This window comes from Arachis ipaensis, chromosome B4, assembly GCF_059453495.1.
Source record: "Arachis ipaensis isolate K30076 ecotype BB chromosome B4, ASM5945349v1, whole genome shotgun sequence".
Taxonomy (NCBI): domain Eukaryota; kingdom Viridiplantae; phylum Streptophyta; class Magnoliopsida; order Fabales; family Fabaceae; genus Arachis; species Arachis ipaensis.
Genome location: NC_142439.1, coordinates 125,320,733 through 125,340,184, shown reverse-complemented (window position 1 = coordinate 125,340,184; position 19,452 = coordinate 125,320,733). Strand labels below are relative to the sequence as shown.

Below are 19,452 nucleotides of genomic sequence, written 5' to 3'. Positions count from 1 at the left end.
TAGGCAAACTGTTCCTTTCTCATAATAACAACGTTATATAGGCAAACTCTTTCCTTCATCTCTCTTATTGACACCAACAATTATATAAAAACCTAAGAAAAATCCTATTTTGCGCCAGAAATTCTCTAGCTAGAGACACCATGACGGAGGACGAATAGCGACTAACAGTGCAATGACATCTTGTTCGAGGAACACGAGATAGGCTCTTTGTTTTGTTTTCTAGAATTTTTCTCTATTTGGTTGTGGTCCTATAAGTGTTGTCCTGCTAGATGGTCCTCCTTTGTAAATCCATTGCATGTAATTTGGAGTTAGTGACTTGTCTAGTTGTTAGGGCAACAAATATTTTCTGTTTTAAGATTAAGTAAAGAAATCAAGTAATAAAAATAAATTAGTAATTTTTTATTAACACTAAGTGAATTATTGTGAGTAACTTAAAAATTGATTTTGTTAGAGTTTAGTTTAATTTACTATTATGTTGCTATAAATGGCTTATGAAATTGTGCATGTGTTTCACCATGGAGGATGGTTTGAAAGAGATGAAGATGGTGTGCTCAACTACATGAATGGTAAGATTCACAGGTTTTCTAAGTTGGATATAGACCTATGAGATCACCACCAAGCTTGTGAACAGTGAAGAATACTGACAAGAGACATCATCAGCTGATTATAAGCCATGAGCACCTTTTATAACATCCTAACTTTTAGTACCTCATGACCGTACTAAAAGCTCAGACGTTATTTACCTCTAAACCTTTTTATTTTATACTAACTGTATCTAATATCGAGCCTTTACGAATACGAATCAAAACTTTAATTAAGAAAACGAGAAGTTTACTCTTAATCACTTAATCACAAAGATACATATATTCACATAACATTATATACATAGAGTTATCTTAGGATTCTCAAGTACAAGTCCTACCACTCTAAAAATCAAAGACAATAAATGGCAAGGGGAAAATCTAAGAATAAACTAACTACAAAAAATACAGATACATACTTACATAAATCTTTGATGATCAGTCGCGGCTCCGCGCCAAGGATTCCTGAACCTGTTGCTGAAAGGAAAATCTGTAGGAGGGTGAGAACGTCGTCCTCGCATATTCTCAGTAGGGAAAGTGAATGCCGTAAAAATAATGAACGAAATGCGAATAATTGACTTTACTCAGTAAAACTTTTCTTTTATCAAGTCTTTGAAAATACTTTTAAATTTTACTTTAGACAATTAATTGCTTTCTTTAAAATTTCTGAACTTAAAAAAAAAAACTCATTTACAACATTAATTCTTAATTACTTCAATACATAAACTAATAGTACCAGAGATTCAATTGAACACACAAGCAAGACAGAAAAAGACAACCAGCATAATCACAGAGAAAATACAACAAGTAAAACACAACCAAAATCCAAATGCGCAAACAATATGATGCATATCTATCCTAAGTAGGCCATGAGCTCACGTATCAGTTGTCTACCCGCAACCCGACGTTACTCGGGGCGAACCCTAAATATGGTTTCTTTACCGTGTCAGTCAGATACAATTATCATCATGGGCAAACCCATGTCAGTTAGGATATCTTGGCATCACGGTAGAAATAGGCTATCAGTTAGGCAAATATTCCCGCATTAGCAATCTCAGGCTATCAGTTAGGCGGGTACTTTCGCATTAGCAATTTGGCACAAAGGCCCATTCAACATACAATATGCTATCAGTCAGGCTGGCACTTCCGCATTAGCACTTTGGCACAAGGCCCATTCGACATACACTTTTCATGATTCATTATCCGTTTTAGTTATTTCTTTCAAAAATGGCTTTTCATTCTCTTCTTCTCTATTATGCCTCCACATCACCAATTACATACACACACCTACGCATTACTTATACTATTAAACGTACCTCCGCATTACCGCTTAATTACACATACCTTCGCATTACTAAATAATCAACTACTCTTCCCTCCACATAACTTTAGAGGTATACTTTAAGTCTTAGCATCAAAACCTTTAATTTCTAATTACCCAAACTTCTTTAACTTTTAATCAAGATAAAAGTCACTTTCTTAATAAACCAAACTCAATTCCTAACTTAAAACAAAATCTTTTCTCAATAAATTGAACTTAAAACATTATACTTTTCTTAATAAATCGAACTGAAAACAAGAATCTTTACTTAATAAATCGAAATCAATTAATACGATTTTCAAATTAATTTTTCTTTTAAATAACGCTTCAAACAAGTCTCGGAGTTTTATAAAAGTTTTTACAATATTTTCTCTAAAATCTGGACTTTTTCACCCTTCAAGGGTCCCTACCAAACCATCTTCAATTCTCAAAAATCCTTCTTGATAATTCAAACAAATCAAATTTAATATTATAAATTCATTTTCAATTCTTAAAGATCACTTCCAATAAATCATTTTTTTAATACAAAAATCTTTTTCTCAATTATGAGTAAATATGTAAAACAAATCTTTTTCTAACATAGAGTTATTTCTCAAAATAAGCTTGTAAATCAGGTTACCAAAATAAAATCACTTTTTCGTATATTTTTACAAGAACTTGGCAGAAATAGACTTCACCACCCACACGGCTCCCTCACTTTTATCATTCCTTAACTTATCTCAATTCATACGTTATTCTCAAATTTTACATCATTTTACTAAAATATACACATAATTTATTCACAGTCACAGTTTCGACAATTCTCATCACAACCAGTTATAAACAAGAATCTTTAGCATTCTCAAATATTTAGGAAATTAAACACATATTCATCAAATTCAACTATTTTCACAGTCACAAATTCAACACAAATTCGTCATTCAACCATTCCAAACAGTTATAAATTATTTGCATTTACTCATTAAGCTTTTGAGCATTCATGAATTAAAAAATTATAATTTTAAAAATGAACCTCTAACTTCCATACGAAATTAGGCTGAAGAGAAAAATGTCAAAAATCGTTTGTGCCTCCTAGAATTCCAATTGGCCAAACTAAAGAGGAAGAGGAGCTACATCACCATCAATTTCTACCGAACAAAAGTAATACCAACGTGTAGAAGAAGAAAATACAAACATTTTTATCGGATTAGATTTTTTATCGAAATTACATATCACAAAAAATCGAGGTCGGAAGCTTAGAGATATTTACGGTTTTGCTCCCTCACCATGGTCTCTCTTTCACTTAGTTTCTCTCTTTTTCTTTCTCTTTTGGATTCGGTTACATTGGAAAAGGAATGGGTGAGATGATGATTAATTTAATGAAAGGTAATTAGGTGTCATGCTTTAATAAAATGAAAGATAACATGTGTCATCGTTATACATATATACATATGCATTAAGCTAAGCCATGATTCTTTTCCTTTGTTCCCAAATATTTTCGTTCGAAACTTTTCCTATATACATACATAATGGACGACGACGACTATTACTAATAATAATAATAATAATAATAATAATAATAATAATAATAATAATAATGTTAATTTTTTTATCTTTTTTAAAATATTTTATAAAAAATTATTTAAAAATTTTAATTAATTTTAAATTTAAAATATCATAAAATTTAATTTAATTATTTTTAAAAAATAGTTTTTTTAAATAAAATAATAAATCATAAATAATTTATTATTTAATTTTTAAAATTTTGGGTTGTTATACTTTTGATCAAGAGACTTTTTGGACTTTCAAAACTAACAAAAAAATAGACAAAGTATCTTGTCTGATAATTGAGAACAATGGCACAAAAGTGAAGAGATTATTTTAGGTTATATACAATAAGTATAGAAAGAAAGGTCACTATTACAAAACATGCAAAGAAGCTCTAAGAGATCCTAACTGACAACCAAAAAAAAAAAAAAAAAAGTAAAGAACTACTGAGGCTACTAACAGCCCATCAGGACAGTAGCAACTGGTCCAGCCAGCTGAGCACTAGGTACTATGTATACTTAAGTTTATAGTGTTCGTGATTTTAAGTGTCTTTATATAGAATTAACAGGGATTTAAGAGTACCATATAAAAATCTTTAGGAATTTAGTTGTCTAACAAAAAGTCGATTAGGGGACCAAACTGTCCCGAAGAAACTGCGACTGGCATGTAGGAACGTCGACGCCTCCTTTTGCCGGAGAGTTTCACACAAGGGCCAGAATGTCCAACGAATGTGATGGATAGAGGTCGCGATGGCATTATACTTTCTTTAAGGGGCGGATAGGGATTTCGAAAAATTGTTAAGGATCGGGTGAAGTTTTACTCAAAATTTCAGTTACAAATATTCAATTTCTACAACTTATATATGTTAAAACTCTTACTACTATACTATTTGATATATTTATTCATGTTGCATAAGACTCTTATTACTATTTATTTCTTAATATCTCATACAAAATGTCAAAACTCCTCTTAAAAAGTTCAAATTTGACACTTTTTTTTTTATTAAATACATTCAAATATATCATGATTATATTATACTTTTGATGTTTTCATTCTCATTCATTCATTTTTTTTTTGTAATTATTAGCAAACTAAAGAATATTGCATCACAAGATAAAGTATCGCAACTAAAGCAAATATAAAAATAGAAATAACAAATAAAGATGTAACTTTGTATAACTCTAGTATAAAAAATTTATGTCTTTTTTAAAAATAAATAAATTCAAATTCTTAAAACAATAAACTAAATTTCAATTTGTATTATGTTTTAGCAAATAATTTTATAGAATGATATAAAAAATGTCAAATGAATTTTTTGTAAAATATTTTTAATATAAAATACTTTAAATTTAAAATTATTTTACATATTGTCTAATCAATTTTTAAATAATATAACACTTAAAAAATATACTATATAGTTAAATACTTTATCACTCTATACGTCATCGCGTACGTCTTACTTTAATTTTATTCTATATGGAATAGTCATCTTTCAACATATAGAGTGCATCAACCCACTTAGCTTCAATATCTTGTAAATACATGAATTGAGTAGTAAAGTTCTCAATCACCTGTGTATATCTTCTTTTATAGAGCAAGCAGTTGTTGGCGCAAATTTATTTGGAAGCTTGAATGGTGGGCTGTCAAACGGGCTAATCTGGCCCATTTAGGCCTGGCCTGTTAAGTCCGTGGATTAAATGGGCTAGACCGTTTAAGCCCGCTTCATTCGCGGGCTATAATTCTTTAGTCCGGACCGTTTATAGTCAGCTCGATGGGTTAAATGGGGCATCCCGTTTATCCTTTTATTTTATTTTTTGAAAAATATTTTGATAAAAAATATTACTTTTAGGTCAAAAACCTTTAAAAATAATATTTTTTTAGTTGATGGGTTGGATTTTCGAGTCGGATCGGGAGAAATATCGGCTAAAAGTGCTTTTTTTTTTAAAAAATGTAAAAAAAAATAAACAGACCACCCATTTAACCCGCGGGCTGGCCCGATGGGTTTGACCCATTTTAGCGGCCCTACTTGAATGTGAGATGCTATAGAAATAGTTTTGGAAAAAAATTAGATTGAAAAAATGCAAAGAGGGATTAATTTAAAAATAGATGAAATACTTTAAAAAAATAAGTACTTGTCCCTAAAATTTAGAGTCAAAATTAAAATCGTCCTTAATTTTTTTTTTTTTGAAATGATCCTTAACATTCTATTTAGTATTATAATCGTCTTTTTGAAGACAATGATTTTTTAAATAACAGAAATATTCCTACTAGTGTATCAGCTCCCATCCTATATCTATCACCACTACCTTCTTATCCATAGTCACCACTAACAACACTACCTGATAAACTGAAGAATTTATAGAATTATAGAAACGAGATGAAGAAGAGATCGAAGAGTATTCGTTTGTGAGCCCAAACTTTAGCATTTACTCTTCTCACAAACTCGCACACATCGCTGATCAAGTTACATGAGAGCACTACTGTCTTCCTCGAAACGACACAGATCTTTACCCAAATGACAACCACCAAGACCATCTCCAAAACGACGATACTGATTTTAAGTTCATAGCATTTCAAAAGGTTGCTGACGGCATTTTCTTTGATTGCTACAACCAAGTCCTTGCTAGAACTTCGCCGGAGTGCGGCAGTGGATCTAACGGCAATGGCGACTGCATTCGACTTTCAATGGAGGAGTTATTGATCGACAAGGATGTGGAGAATCGTTGGAGTAGCCGCGATCCTCCAACGTCGTCGTTGTCTTCGTCGAAGGTAGACGACGATTTGGACGGAATTCCACTAAGAAATGTACTGTGTGTGGACTCCAAATCTGGTTCAGGTCTCACCAAATAGATGTAAGAAGAGTAATTCGACAGGATCGAACGTTGTCGCTATCGCAAGCAAAGAAGTGAAAAATTCTAGATTTGCTTCGGCGGAGCAAAAACGATAGAAAAATACGCTTTTGTCGTTGTCGTTATTTTCTTTGTCATGATGGAGGATAATGACTGACGAGGAATAATTTTTTTTTAATTATCAAATTTTATAAAGGATTAAAATTGTCAAAAATATTATTTTAATATTAAATAAAATGTTGATGATCATTTTAAACTAATAAAAAATAAAAAAAACTTTTAAATTTGACCCTAAATTTTGATAACTAAAATAATACTTATCCCTACAAAAAATATTATAATATGAAAAACATATTTGATTATTTGACCAGAACAAGCCATCAAGAATTTAACATGTACCTAAAATTACCAAGAAAATCATTATTATTGCAAACATAATCAATTTTTCTCTTTTCCCCAATATAATCAATTTTTTAATATTAAAAAAATACAGCACATCTTAATTAAAAATCAAACTTGGTGAAGCATTCATTATGGTTGCTCAACAGAAAATTAAAGTTGGATTCACATGTAACTGCTTATTATCAACGGCCAATTGTTTTGTCCTTTAGCTTTTGTTGTGGCCCAATGGTGGTTGGTGTTTTTGAACAAACACATGTGAATACAATTAAAATTAATAAACTATATTATGGACACTCATCCCTCGTTATCCTCCAGCCTGCCAACATTGAAAGACCTCCCAACTTTCTCACCTTTGCTACACATTTTAATCATGTGAAATACATATGTCTCTTAACCATGTTGCATATAATATTGTTAGAAACCTCCTTTTTTTTGGAAGGAATATTGCTAGAAACCTTAAATATACTAATTTAAGACGAACTTGGAAATACTTAAAAGATATGGTTAAAATTAATGTCACAATTTTCTTTTTTTTTATAATATATTTTAAATTAAAGAATATTTTTAAATATCAAAAAACATTATTTTAATATTTTTAAATATTACTAAAATTGTAGTATAACCATTATCATCACTATATATTATTAAAATTGTACAATAATCAAAACTACCATAATAATAGTCAATTACTCAATTAGTCATCATAAACAAAACCTTTTAAGTCATTTTAGATCTAATAAAAAATTTGTTCTAAATAATCAAGCAGACTATCAATGTGAATCTTCTGTTTCAAATTTAGTGACATGACAGTGAAAATATATTAATAAGAAAAGCAACATCAACACTGGTTTTTTGGCATCTTGAGCTTCGATTTGGTCTTACTTTATTTTTAAGTAATCTGCATTTTTTACGTACATTGCTCATTCTCCTTCCCACCAACTATTAATTAACCATATTTTTTTAGAGGAATATTAGGGCGAACAACTTTTATGATTTGTAGTCATCAAATAGCTATCAATGATGATTTTAATGGTGTGAGATTAGTGTGAGATTTCATCTAATGGCTCATTTTTCTTTACTGGTTGTATACTGGCCAGAATTTAACAAAGTTACTTACCCCTAAACTTTTTTTTTTTTTTTTATTAAGTATAGCTGCCTCTAACATCAATCAATTAGAACACCTAAATGACCACCAAACCCCTCTTAAACATATAGAATGCCAAAATTCAATAAAACCTGGTCTCTTAAACTATTTCTCTTGTGACATTTATTTAGTTATTTATGAGTTTAATTTGATATACTAGAGTTTAAAATATTCTGTACTGTCATTTAATTAAAATGTTTTTTTTATAAAACCATAAATTACTACTAGAGTTATCCAATTTTTGTCCTTAGCTTAAATTACATAAACGATTCTCAATATATATTTAATATATAATTAAGAAATTAATTTCTTAATTTGTGTATTAATGACACACATGATCACAGAGTTAGTTACTGTTCTTGTGTGTTTATAAATTGTTTCTTTAAAAAATGAAATGTTGTATACTTGTATCATTTGTTAAATTTTAAATTTATTTTTTTTGTATAATTAAAATGATTAAAAAACAACTTTTAAAAACCATATTGTTTCCCCAATTTATGATAAAAGATTATGCTTTAAATAATTTTAATATTTTATTTTCTTAACCAATATTTTTTCTTCTTTAATTAGATAAATTATTATTATTATTAAGAACCCTAATTTCTCTTGCCCATTAGAGAGAGGGGTTATTTTTCTACACTCTTAACACCCTCTCCCCATCTGTATTACGGGGTGTGGAGATTCTAGATGTACAAATAACGATACTCAAAGCTTTTTTTTTTTTTCTTTTTAATCTGTTTTATTACCAGAAGTAACAATTTCACCTGAATTAATAAGTAGTTTGTTCATCAATAACCTATTAATTATTTATTTATTGTTTATTTTCTTTTTGGTTTTTTCCCCCTTTATTTTGGTTTTTGGTTTCTGTTTCTGTTTTTATGTGTCAACAAAAACAAGTAAACAACGTCAATTTTATTCACGCCAGCACAAGACTCTTGCTCCTTATCTTCTCCGAAAAGTAGTCATAGTTTCTCAAATTCCCCTTTAAATATTCAATTTGCTGTTCCTTAACCCTTTCAGTGTTTCTATCTGCAGCAATTGAACTATCTCAGACTTAGACCCTTCAATTGTTTCAGGTAATTTAATTGTCCCTTTTCTCTATTTTTTTTGTCCGATAGCAGACATAAACCCTTGTTTTCTCGTCATTTATTGTTTCTTTTAATGCATGATTTTCGTGGGGTTCTCTTTATTATGTGCAAATTTATGGAAAGCTTGCAACTTTAAATTCCAGATATAGAAAGTCTGTTCTGTAATCACAGAGTTCTGAGCAACCTATGCAATTTAAAAGAGAAAAAGAAACTGTGCTTTGCATATTGGGAACACTTAATAGAGTTCTTAATGCGTTAGAAATTTAGAATTGGATCATGTGCATATCTATTTGGGGCAAGAAATGCTGAAAGAAACACAAAAGAGCATAGCAAACCAAATCAGCCTTAAGAAGCTTAAAGGAGGGGGTCAGGGGGTGGGTGGGTGAGAGTAGAATTCAGAGGATTTGAGGAAGGAAAAAGGCCTGGGAGAATGTTTGGGAGAGAAAGAGTGAGGGTGGAGTCGATTTCGGTTGAGAGCTTTGGAGCACTTCTTGGTATGAAGGAATTTTTATTGCTGTGGTGCTATTCTTGTTCGCACCGTTGTAGTTGTTGTTTTGCTCTTTCAGCTTGGAGACATCATTTGCCACAGCTTGGTGTCAAGAGATATCAGTTGCTCCTGTGTGAGCCATGTAATCAGCAACCATATTGGTGCTAAGCAATAAATGTTGCCTGGACACATTCTGGTCACACTCGTAGAGGTTTTTCGCTGAGATTTTGACGTCGGGATCAAGCGCAACCTTCAGGATGGTTGAACAAGTGAACCATGCGCAGCACCGCAGCCACAGCCTGAGACGCATACCCAAGCTCCCATGCTAGTTCAAGACCATGCTTTCAACCTTCAAGTTTGAGGAAACCATGTCATGGTTGTTGCTATATGCCCTAAAATAGAAAAGGAGACCTTCTGAATGACCTACAATGGAGTCTAATACACTAGACAAGAATGAGAGAAACTGGGCTGACGAAAGAATACCGCCTGTCCGATTGGGTCTGCGGGAGAAGGTTCTGATCGACAACATTAAGTTGGGTGTGTGTGACAGTTTGTACTGTTTATGAAACCCCAGCTGCCACTAGTCCATAGATGATGGGGAATCCCTTGTGCACATTGTTTTTATATTTATTTTGGTTTAGCTCCATTCCTTCACTTGATTTTTGCTCCTGCTTAGTCATCCAATAATATAAGTTTTCTGTTTCTTGAACCTGTGTTTTTAATATATCCTTCTTCAGATGTGTGCTAATTCCTGATATTGTTTTTAAGTGAACACTTATAGACTACTAATTTATTTTCTTATGTTGCTTGCATTTTGCTTTCACTATGGCCTTGGGGTAACTCACCGGTTCGAAGCCAACGAATAAAGTGTTACATTCATTTGAGTTGGCTATTGTTCTCTGTACCTCTCTTAATTCCTTTTATTTTTATGGCCTTGCAGAAATTTGTTCTGCAGAAATTGGTGGTATTTCCTCTCAAACTTCAGAATTTGTGGCTTTTGAACAATTATATGGGGAACTGTTTGGATAAGGTAAGAATATTAGGATAAATCAATGAGATTCTTCATTGCTATGCTGATCAAAAGTTGAAAAGCCTGAAACTTTTCTCCTGTTTTCTGTGATGCACTGTTTACTTCAAGATATATAGCATATTCTTACAAAAAGTTCTAACTATGCTGTGCTTGTAACTTTAAAGTGTTAGTGTTTGACTATGGTTTTTTAGTATGTCCAAGACCTACTTATTTGCCAGCTGCATTGAGATATTAACTCTCGAATATTCGTCCTGCTTGTATAGGATCTGTAGCTGTTAGGTTAGACGGGTAATAAGCAAGAATGGGGACAAAAAATAGTAGGATGTAACAACTGATGAAAAACTATGTAAGAATTAGAAAAGGGCAATATATTAATTTTTCTCAACTGTTCAAAAAGATCTAAATATTAGAAATGATCAATGGTTCCGATTACACTGCCTAGGCAACTAACGAAAACAAATTTCTTGTTGTAGCTTGTAGATAGCTATCAGTTAGGTCAGGAAGATCATGTACCAATTTTATTTTTTACTTTTATTTTCTCGGAGGTGAATGGTTGATAACCTATAACATTGTATTTTATGTGGTGATGATGTGTTTATACTTATTTTATGCCAGATATTTCTAAATATAGCTCATTTCCTCAACATTATTCTTCCTCTTCTCTTATCGGCTACTCCAGCTGCAAGCCTCTTGATGTTTTCTTTCCTCCACATTAATAGCGGCTAGAAAGGAAAAATAGAGAAATATATGTGATAAGTCTGCAAATTATGTTGGTGATAAAAAGCCAACATTAATATAAACTTAATATTGTGTTGGATAAGAGGATGTTTTGATGGATGAGCAGACACACTAAACCAAATAGAATTAGGAATGATTGCATGGAAGAGGGATATTCGGTAGCATTGATTATAGGGATAGTAGAATTTTCCTGGTCTTAGTTGGTACTTGCATACTAGAAGAAGGTTTGTTCAGGCTCTAGTTATGGGTGGATTCGATAATGGGTAGTCATGTAGGATGTAGCCAGAGACAGAAGGAAACCTAAAAAAGACTTTAGAGGAAACTATTAAAATTTAAAAGAGATTCAAATTCAAATGGTTTAAATTATACACAATTATGACTTATGTTAGGGAACTTAGTTTGGTGTTGTTTGATCCATATTGACTGCAATTAATGGGATGAGGATCAATTGTTGTATACTTCTTTGCAAATTTTGTGGTTCTTTATGCTGCTAGAGCTTTCTAGTGTATCATTTAACCTCATTTATTGATCCGTCAATTAACAAAAAAGATCTCATGTTTCTGATATTTGTAGGATGAATCTACGGATACACATTCTGATCAACATGTGGAGTTAGCTTCTGGAAATGTGAAACTTATTAGCAGCACCGAAGCTTGGGAGCAAAAGTTGGAAGAAGCAACGAGAGATGGCAAAACTGTAAGTTTTCGTCCTTATTTACTTTGTTGTAACAGGTATCTTTTGCACTTGATTCTAAATAGTGTTTCTAATGCTTTTAGAAATTTTTGAGTTGTAATAACTTTGGAAAGAGTTCTTAAGCTTGCTCCATATTAATGAGACACACTACACTTTGTGTTTTGTTTATTGTAATGCATGTAGTTTATTATCAAGCAAAATTTTTCTATTCTGTTGCAATTATGCGTCACAAGCTAATCGACATGGTAGTGTCTAATTTCAAATTTGATAGTGAGTTTTATCATTGATTCCCTGCTGTTTAATTTCATCAAGAATTTGGAAGGGCTTTACATGTTAATCGGAAGCCTTCTGCGGCCTTGTGCCCAAGGTTCTATTTTCGATATTAGGGTAGGAGATCTAAGGATCCATTTTTGCACCTTGCTAAAGATACCTTCTCTCTTTTCGAACTTAAATTTGCGCTGGCTAGTTTGGTAGTGGCGTAGAATTTGTCCCTAACTTCCATTAATGTCTCTTTGACGCGCATGCACATAAAATGCACTTTGAAGTTGGGATATAGTTCCTTGAAACTTATCTTATCTCTAAAGTTAAATGCATCAATTCCATATGAGGGTAAAAATGGGTTTTTATTTTTGGCATTAGATTTATTTGGAAAACATTATGAAAACTGATATATGAAATTTTATTTCCATTTTCATCCCCATAAGGATAGGTGTACACACTTATTTTCTTACTTTAAAGACAACTCACTCCCATTTCTGATACAATATATATGATGAAATTGTTTGCAGATATTTCAGCATATTTTCTCACTCTTTTCAATTTTTGAAGTATATAAATTTATTTTCTCTTGGTTCAAAGTTAATACTGAAGCTCAATGTTCAACAGGTGATCCTGAATTTCAGTGCTACTTGGTGTGGTCCTTGTAAAATGATTGCGCCGTATTACTGCGAGTTATCTGAGAAATTCACATCGATAGTGTTCTTAATAGTCGATGTGGATGAACTAAGCGTAAGTGACAAAGGCATTAAACATTATTATTTCATATTATCAATTTGAAATTAAAGTTTAGCAAATACATCCAATTTCAGTTAGTTTCACTACTGAAACACGGTTTTCGTTGTTGCAGGACTTCGCCGCTACATGGGACATCAAAGCCACGCCAACTTTCTTCTTTTTTCAAAATGGACAACAAGTTGACAAACTTGTAGGAGCAAACAAGCCAGAGCTGCAGAAGAAGATTGCTGCCATTACCGATTCGGTTCCAAAGTGGCAGTAACTGTTGTTTTGTTCATCGATTCTTGTAAGAAACAAGCCGTGTGCGTTCTCCTTTTCGCAAGTCACAACTTCGAGGTCAAGACTGAGTGTGATCTAGGTGTTTTTTCCAGTGACTGAATGTTTCTACATGTTCTGCAGTGACTTGAATGTCTTCAGATTTTTCCTTCTTGGGTGTAAATAGATGTTTCATTTGAATTGTCTCTGATTCAAAGTAATGTGGCTGTATTGTAACAAGCTTGTTTTGCTAATTGGTAATACCAAAATTTGTTGTGACTTTGTTGTCAAATTTAAATGAAATGTGGTTCCCTTTCTGCTGAATTGATTGGTGGCATTTGGTTTTGTCTGCACTAAACCTCATTTCTTGTGTGGTTTTAGTCTTGGGGCAAGAAACTTGTGTTATTCACTATTTTATTTATTTTATTTTTTTGGTCATAACTATTTGTCACATTGGTAAACACAGATTATCTTTATTTTTTGGGTAATGCAATATATAAAATTACATTCACTTGTAAGAAATCCAATGCCTAAGTCAAAAAAAAAAAAAAAAGAAAAAACAAATCGATTCCTGACTCTTTGGTCTGCGGACATTTAAGTTCCTGACCTCTTCAAAATTTGGACATATCGATCTCTGAGTTTAATTTGTTCAATTTTAAAAATTCTCACGTGTGCATCCGTATCAACCAAGTCAGTACAACGGGAGTTACGTTTTGATTTTTCTGTTGAGTCTGACAGACCCAACTGAACATGAGGGATCAATATATTTAGGTTTTAAAAAGATTAGGGATTTAAATGTATTTTCAAATTTTCGAAGACTTAAATGTCTGTGGATCAAAAGGTTAAGGACCTATTTATCATTTTCTCAAAAAAAAAATATAGAAAACAAGTGGGAGATGAACTTAGAAAGTGACTCTTGGATCCTTATTGGGCCATATGCCTTTTTTGGGGCTAATGGGCCTATCTCATTGCCATAAAAACAATTACAAAAGATAATGTAATCAATTATTTGATATTTTAATCAACTTGAGAGTATTCCGTATTATAAAGGATAACGTTGTTAGATAATAAAAGTATTATGTGCAAACTAAAAATTAACTATTAAATCAGTCACTATATATGTATGAATACATGTATTGTTTTATTGGTGATTTTTTTTTGTGCGCATGTAGTATTGTTGATTTTCTAATTCACTTTTTATTTTATAATTGAATTATCTTCTGAAACCAAGTGAATAATTAAAAATGGGCACTAATAAAATCCGAAGAGTATATTTTAATTTTCAGAAGCTGATTTGTCATCAGATTTTAGATACTAAAGTTAATGTTATACTTAAATCTTTCTATTAAAATAAAACAGATATGTACTCAAATAGCAATATTATTGTTCCAAAAATCATAATCAACTAACCATATACAGCTTTTTTCCGCGTATCACCCCAAATTTAAGGTGGCATAAATAGGCCTACCACTACACTAGCTATCAACCAAATCAATCATATTCATGCAAAATTCAAAAAAAGATTTCTTCTTGTCAAATGCTTGATGCTTTGTTCATACTTGTGTCATAATCAACCTAGAAACAACAATTAATATACGGTATGAATACTGGAAAAAGACACACACGTTGATAAGCTGTTTATGTCAATTATATATATTCTACTACATATTATATAGTCCACTAAATTAATAAACAAATATGGTAGTGGGAGTTCGGTGCTAATAAGTGTCACATTCAAAAAATGTAATCATGGAATTTGATCCCTTCTTTTTGATTATTTGTACACCACAATACAGCTGTCCACCTAACACTAGCCAGATATGACATGTTGCCATACAAAGTTAAGTTGGAAAATTTTGAAAAAAAAAATAAAATAATAAATAATAATTCCTCCTATCTAACTCTTACACACGTTCTCCACTTGCTTGCTCATCCTCCTATTTCCAATGTTGTATTTTATTTAATATAAAATCACTTTTAAAATTTAATTTACAATATAAGATTTAATTGTCATACACTATGAATTCGCACATACACATTTAGCTAATTTATATTTGTATGAATAAGATAGTTCTTACAAATATATATAACAAATTAGACAATGTGTCTACATTTTAATCTAAAAATGTTATAGCAAATATACAACTTTTGATGTAATGGTTAAAAAAATTTCAAAACACTTGAGATAATGGTGTCAAAAATAAAATATTTTTGGTATAGTGTCACTAATTGTCTTCAAGACAATCTCATGTAGGAAATAATAGGAATGATCTTCTAAAGTTATTGATAATAACAACCTCGTTACAACATGTTTGCTCGTTAATCTTTGATGCAGTGGCAGCATTACAACTTAAACATATAATAATAAATAATAAATCAGATACAACAGTACAAAGGAATAGCAGTAATATTAGGAAAATTAATAACATGAAAAAAAAAAAAAGAAAAGCGAAAAGCCCTTCAAATTTGAACTCATTGTGTAATTAACAGATGAGAAAGCAACACATTAAAACTACTAAACTTGAGTAGTTTTTTTGTGCCTGGAATTTAAACTTCAATTTCAGTTTCTTGATTTGGAATTAACGACCCTTTGGATTCATGATCTGAGAGAAAACAGCACTTGGTGTTAATCCATCAGAGTCTTCACTTGCTAAGCTTCTACCACCAATGCTCATGCTCATGCCACTGCTTCTTGAATCAGTATTGCCATCATACATTGGCAATGCATCAGAGTCCTTCTTCCCTTTAGGATCCGAGCATAGCGGCTCCTCCTCGTTGAGTATTCCGGCGAATCCCTTGCCACTCTCCTCGGCGCTTTCTTGCAGCTGCAAAGCAAACTCGAGGTTCCACAAGACATCGCCCATGGACGGCCGCTCGATACCTTGGTCGGCCACACACTTCATCGCAGTCTCGGCAAACTTCTTGAAGCATTCAAAAGCTATCTTGCCCTTGAGGTAAGGATCCACAATTTGGTCAAGATTGCCTTTTCTGTAGCAGTGAGCCGCCCACTCAGCTAGACTCACTTGCTCCTTGGCAAGGGTCGGGTTTAGAGCCGGTCGAGCACAGAGTATCTCAAAGAGAACCACCCCAAATGAGTAAACATCGGATTTGTCAGTGAGCTGCTGCCTCCTGAAGTATTCTGGATCCAAGTATCCGAAACTACCCTTTACGACAGTGCTTACGTGTGTGTTATCCAATGTTGGGCCGGTTTTTGACAAGCCGAAATCAGAGACCTTGGCCACCCACTTCTCATCAAGTAAGATGTTTGTTGTCTTCACATCACGGTGGATGATAGTGTGTTTGGCACCAGTGTGAAGATAGTGTAAACCCCGAGCAGCTCCGATGCATATCTCAAGCCTTTGCTTCCAAGGCAATGGAGGTTTCTGTGTCTTGTATAGATGCTCCCTGAGTGTTCCATGGGCCATGTAATCATAGACAAGAATCATTTCAGTGTTTTCTTCACAATAACCAATCAGTGAGACAAGGTGGCGGTGGCGGAGTTTAGAGAGCATTTCAATCTCGGTTTGGAACTCATGCACTCCTTGCTCAGACAATGGATTCCCACGCTTGATTGCTACTTTGGTTGACCCGCCATCGATTTCACCTTTGTAAACCTTACCAAATCCTCCCACACCAAGAAGCAAAGCCTCATCAAAGTTGTTCGTGGCGGCCTTGATTTCAGCAAATGAGAAGTGACGACAAAGGTTCGATGGCAGAGAGGACGCATAACTTCCTGTTGTGTTGGTCTTGGCCGAAGCTGCAGAGTGCGAATTGCCGTACAAAGAAAGTGGAAGCCATCCGGATGGCCCTTCACTTGAACTAGGCTCCTTTCCTTGCCTGCGACGACGGGATACAATAAAAGCAAATAGTCCAATGACAAGTGCTACAACAATTCCTCCAGCAACACCTCCTGCAATTATTCCTGTATGATTCTTCGATGTAGCATGATGACTCCTAACCAAAGCCAGGTCAATGTTGTCTTGCAGTGGAGGAGGAATAGGATTTGTCCCAGCCAGATTACCATTAGCATCACTAATTTTGAATATCTCCACTCCATTCAAGATTGCATCATAATAGTTGGGCTTCATAGTTTTATCAGGTTGTAATGAAAGCCACAGATCCTGGCGTGGCTCTCCATTGGGAACAAACACAGCAAAATCTTTATGAATTGCAACTCCATTTGTATATGAAGTTCCATATTCTGCTTGTGCAATCGCAATAACATCAGCTGCGGGCTCAGCAGTTTGATTATTGAGGAATATATCAAATACTCTCTGATTGACCTTGTTTATAACTGATGTTCCCTCACAAAAATGGAGTCTCACAATATACGAAAACCCAGAGTCAATAGAGAAAACCCAAGTCAAGTTGTATTGAATGGTGATGTTCGGAGTTGGCCCCATTGATCTGGCTGTACTGTAGACATCAAGTGGAGCAATATAACTTGGTGTGCCTGGAGGATACCGAATCTTGACTGACGAATCAGCAGGCTCAGTCACACCAAACGCTGCCCCAAATAGGTAGGGCACATCATCAGACCAAGACCTAAACAGACCAGTATCTTGGGAAGGCGAGATATCATTTCCACCCACATTCAACCTATAGAGAGTCTCAAGTGCAGTGCTGTTGTCAACAGTGATAGGAGAATTCGTACCCACCATCATGGTAGAACCATCAGTTTCAGTATAAATATCAGGCATGGACACAACCTCAATCCCATTAACAAACGCATAAGCGTTCGACTTGTTGGTCGACGGAGTGAAAGTCACATTCAAGGTATCTCCATCAACATTGATGCAGTACTCCTTCACAATGTAGACATAATTCAGAGCCAGTGTGGTTTGCGCCACACTGAAGTTCCTGAGCAAGGTATAGGACGGCGAAGTCACCGAGAACAGCGCATCGCTGGCATTGAGTCCATTGTAGGACGCCGAGTAGAAGTACAGCCGGAGGAACTTCCAACCGGACGCCACCGGAAAGGAGTATGTATAAGGCGAATGGAACACCCTGGCATTCATGTATGGCACAGTAGGGACAGCAGGGTCCTGAGTCGCCGCTGGCGAGGTGCTGGTGTTTCCCTTGGATGATGCAAACTTGGAACCAACATCACTATGCCATACCCTTCCATCAGAATCTTTACTAGTTTGAGGACCACCACAACTCAATAGAATGTTATCTGCAGGCTTATAATTTTGTCCTAGGACAACCTTAGTATCTAAGAATCCTAACAACAACAAGCAAACAAACAATGGAACATAGCAATTGATGCTCCTCATGACCCTTAAGTCTGAAACTAAGACAACCCTTTTTTTTTCCTTTTTGTCCCTTCTTGTAGCAATTTCTATTGGATTATGATCTAGCACGCACACCCAGAAGTGGAAATCAAACAAAGACACTAAATTTGCACAAAAGATCTAATTTTTATGGGAAAAGTTCAAGTTTTAACAGCACCCAGATCAGGAAAGGAAAGTGGGGGGTTGTGGTTGGAAATGATAAGCTTGAAAACCCCAAGATTACAGAATCAGCAGAGTATGATCCAAGAAAGAGAGAGAAAAAAAATGGAATTTCGATTACATGAGCTAGGATTAATGAACAATGGGGTAAACGAATCAGAGGGTGTGAGATAATCAAGGAAATGATGGTGTTAATGAAGAGAATTGAATGGGGAAAGAAAAGTGTGGAAAGTTTTGTTTACCTTAAGCCATGAGAAGTGAGAAGAGAGCTTGAAGAGGCAACTCGGTGAGTCAAAACGGAACGATTCCGGGTATATAGGGAAGTTGGATTCGATCTGGAGTTGCGAGTTTTGAGCTGCAGTTGGAATTAGAGTTCAGAGAAAGAGAAAGGGAAAGAAAGAGAAATGAGAAAGAAAAATACATGAAACAGAAAACTGCAATAAATATGGGAACTAAGATTCCTTTTTCCTGAAAATAATTATTTATTTTTATTTTTATTATTTTTATTTTTTGGTGCGGTGAGTGAACAACAAAAGTTTAAATAATTTGTTGAGTAATATACAAAGCATGTTATGTGTTTTAGTTTCGGGCTTGTAAGAAAATATATGTAATTTATTTGAAAATTAATAGAGAAATAGTCATAGTTAATAAATTGTCTTTTTAAATTTTTTTCTAACAATTTTATAAAATATAATAAAATAAAAATTTAAGATTTGTCTAATTAATAAAAAGTGTATCATACATTACTTAATAAAAGGTCTTAAATTTGGACGGAGAGATATTAAAAAGAAAATTTTATTTTATGCTACAATTTTCATACTACTTGAATGCATGAGAAATGAAAACCAACAAAAGAAAAAAAAATCTATT

At 33.4% G+C, this 19,452-nt stretch overlaps 2 protein-coding genes and 1 pseudogene across 5 annotated transcripts; 2 read left to right on the top strand and 1 right to left on the bottom strand.

Annotated features, from left to right (window-relative positions):
* The first annotated feature begins 484 nt into the window (after positions 1–484).
* LOC148569100 (uncharacterized) lies at positions 485–6,428 on the top strand (annotated as a pseudogene).
* A 2,028-nt stretch (positions 6,429–8,456) lies between these two features.
* LOC107639722 (thioredoxin H-type) lies at positions 8,457–13,453 on the top strand. Of its 4 annotated transcripts, none has more exons than XM_016343294.3 (6): positions 8,457–8,513; positions 8,860–8,900; positions 10,340–10,429; positions 11,741–11,863; positions 12,746–12,868; positions 12,987–13,453. In XM_016343294.3, the coding sequence occupies exons 3-6, from the start codon at positions 10,409–10,411 to the stop codon at positions 13,134–13,136; spliced, it is 417 nt and encodes a 138-aa protein (XP_016198780.1). In that variant the 5' UTR covers positions 8,457–8,513; positions 8,860–8,900; positions 10,340–10,408; the 3' UTR covers positions 13,137–13,453. The 4 variants fall into 4 exon arrangements, with proteins under 4 accessions (XP_016198780.1, XP_016198779.1, XP_016198778.1 ...); XM_016343293.3 differs by lacking the exon at positions 8,457–8,513 and adding an exon at positions 8,696–8,782; XM_016343292.3 differs by lacking the exon at positions 8,457–8,513 and having other exon boundaries at positions 8,731–8,900.
* A 1,940-nt stretch (positions 13,454–15,393) lies between these two features.
* On the bottom strand, positions 15,394–19,015 carry LOC107639721 (receptor-like protein kinase FERONIA). The gene has a single exon (XM_016343291.3). The coding sequence runs from the start codon at positions 18,403–18,405 to the stop codon at positions 15,709–15,711; it is 2,697 nt and encodes an 898-aa protein (XP_016198777.1). The 5' UTR covers positions 18,406–19,015; the 3' UTR covers positions 15,394–15,708.
* Positions 19,016–19,452: the final 437 nt, after the last annotated feature.

What these genes read in the sequence shown, in the direction of transcription:
- LOC107639722 (XM_088483586.1), top strand. Translation starts at nt 9,828, where the DNA reads ATGGAGTCTAATACACTAGACAAGAATGAGAGAAACTGGGCTGACGAA. An exon ending in CAACGAGAGATGGCAAAACT is followed by an intron (nt 11,864 to 12,745) that starts GTAAGTTTTCGT and finishes AATGTTCAACAG; the next exon opens with GTGATCCTGAATTTCAGTGC. An exon ending in TCGATGTGGATGAACTAAGC is followed by an intron (nt 12,869 to 12,986) that starts GTAAGTGACAAA and finishes TCGTTGTTGCAG; the next exon opens with GACTTCGCCGCTACATGGGA.
- LOC107639721 (XM_016343291.3), bottom strand. Translation starts at nt 18,405, where the DNA reads ATGAGGAGCATCAATTGCTATGTTCCATTGTTTGTTTGCTTGTTGTTG.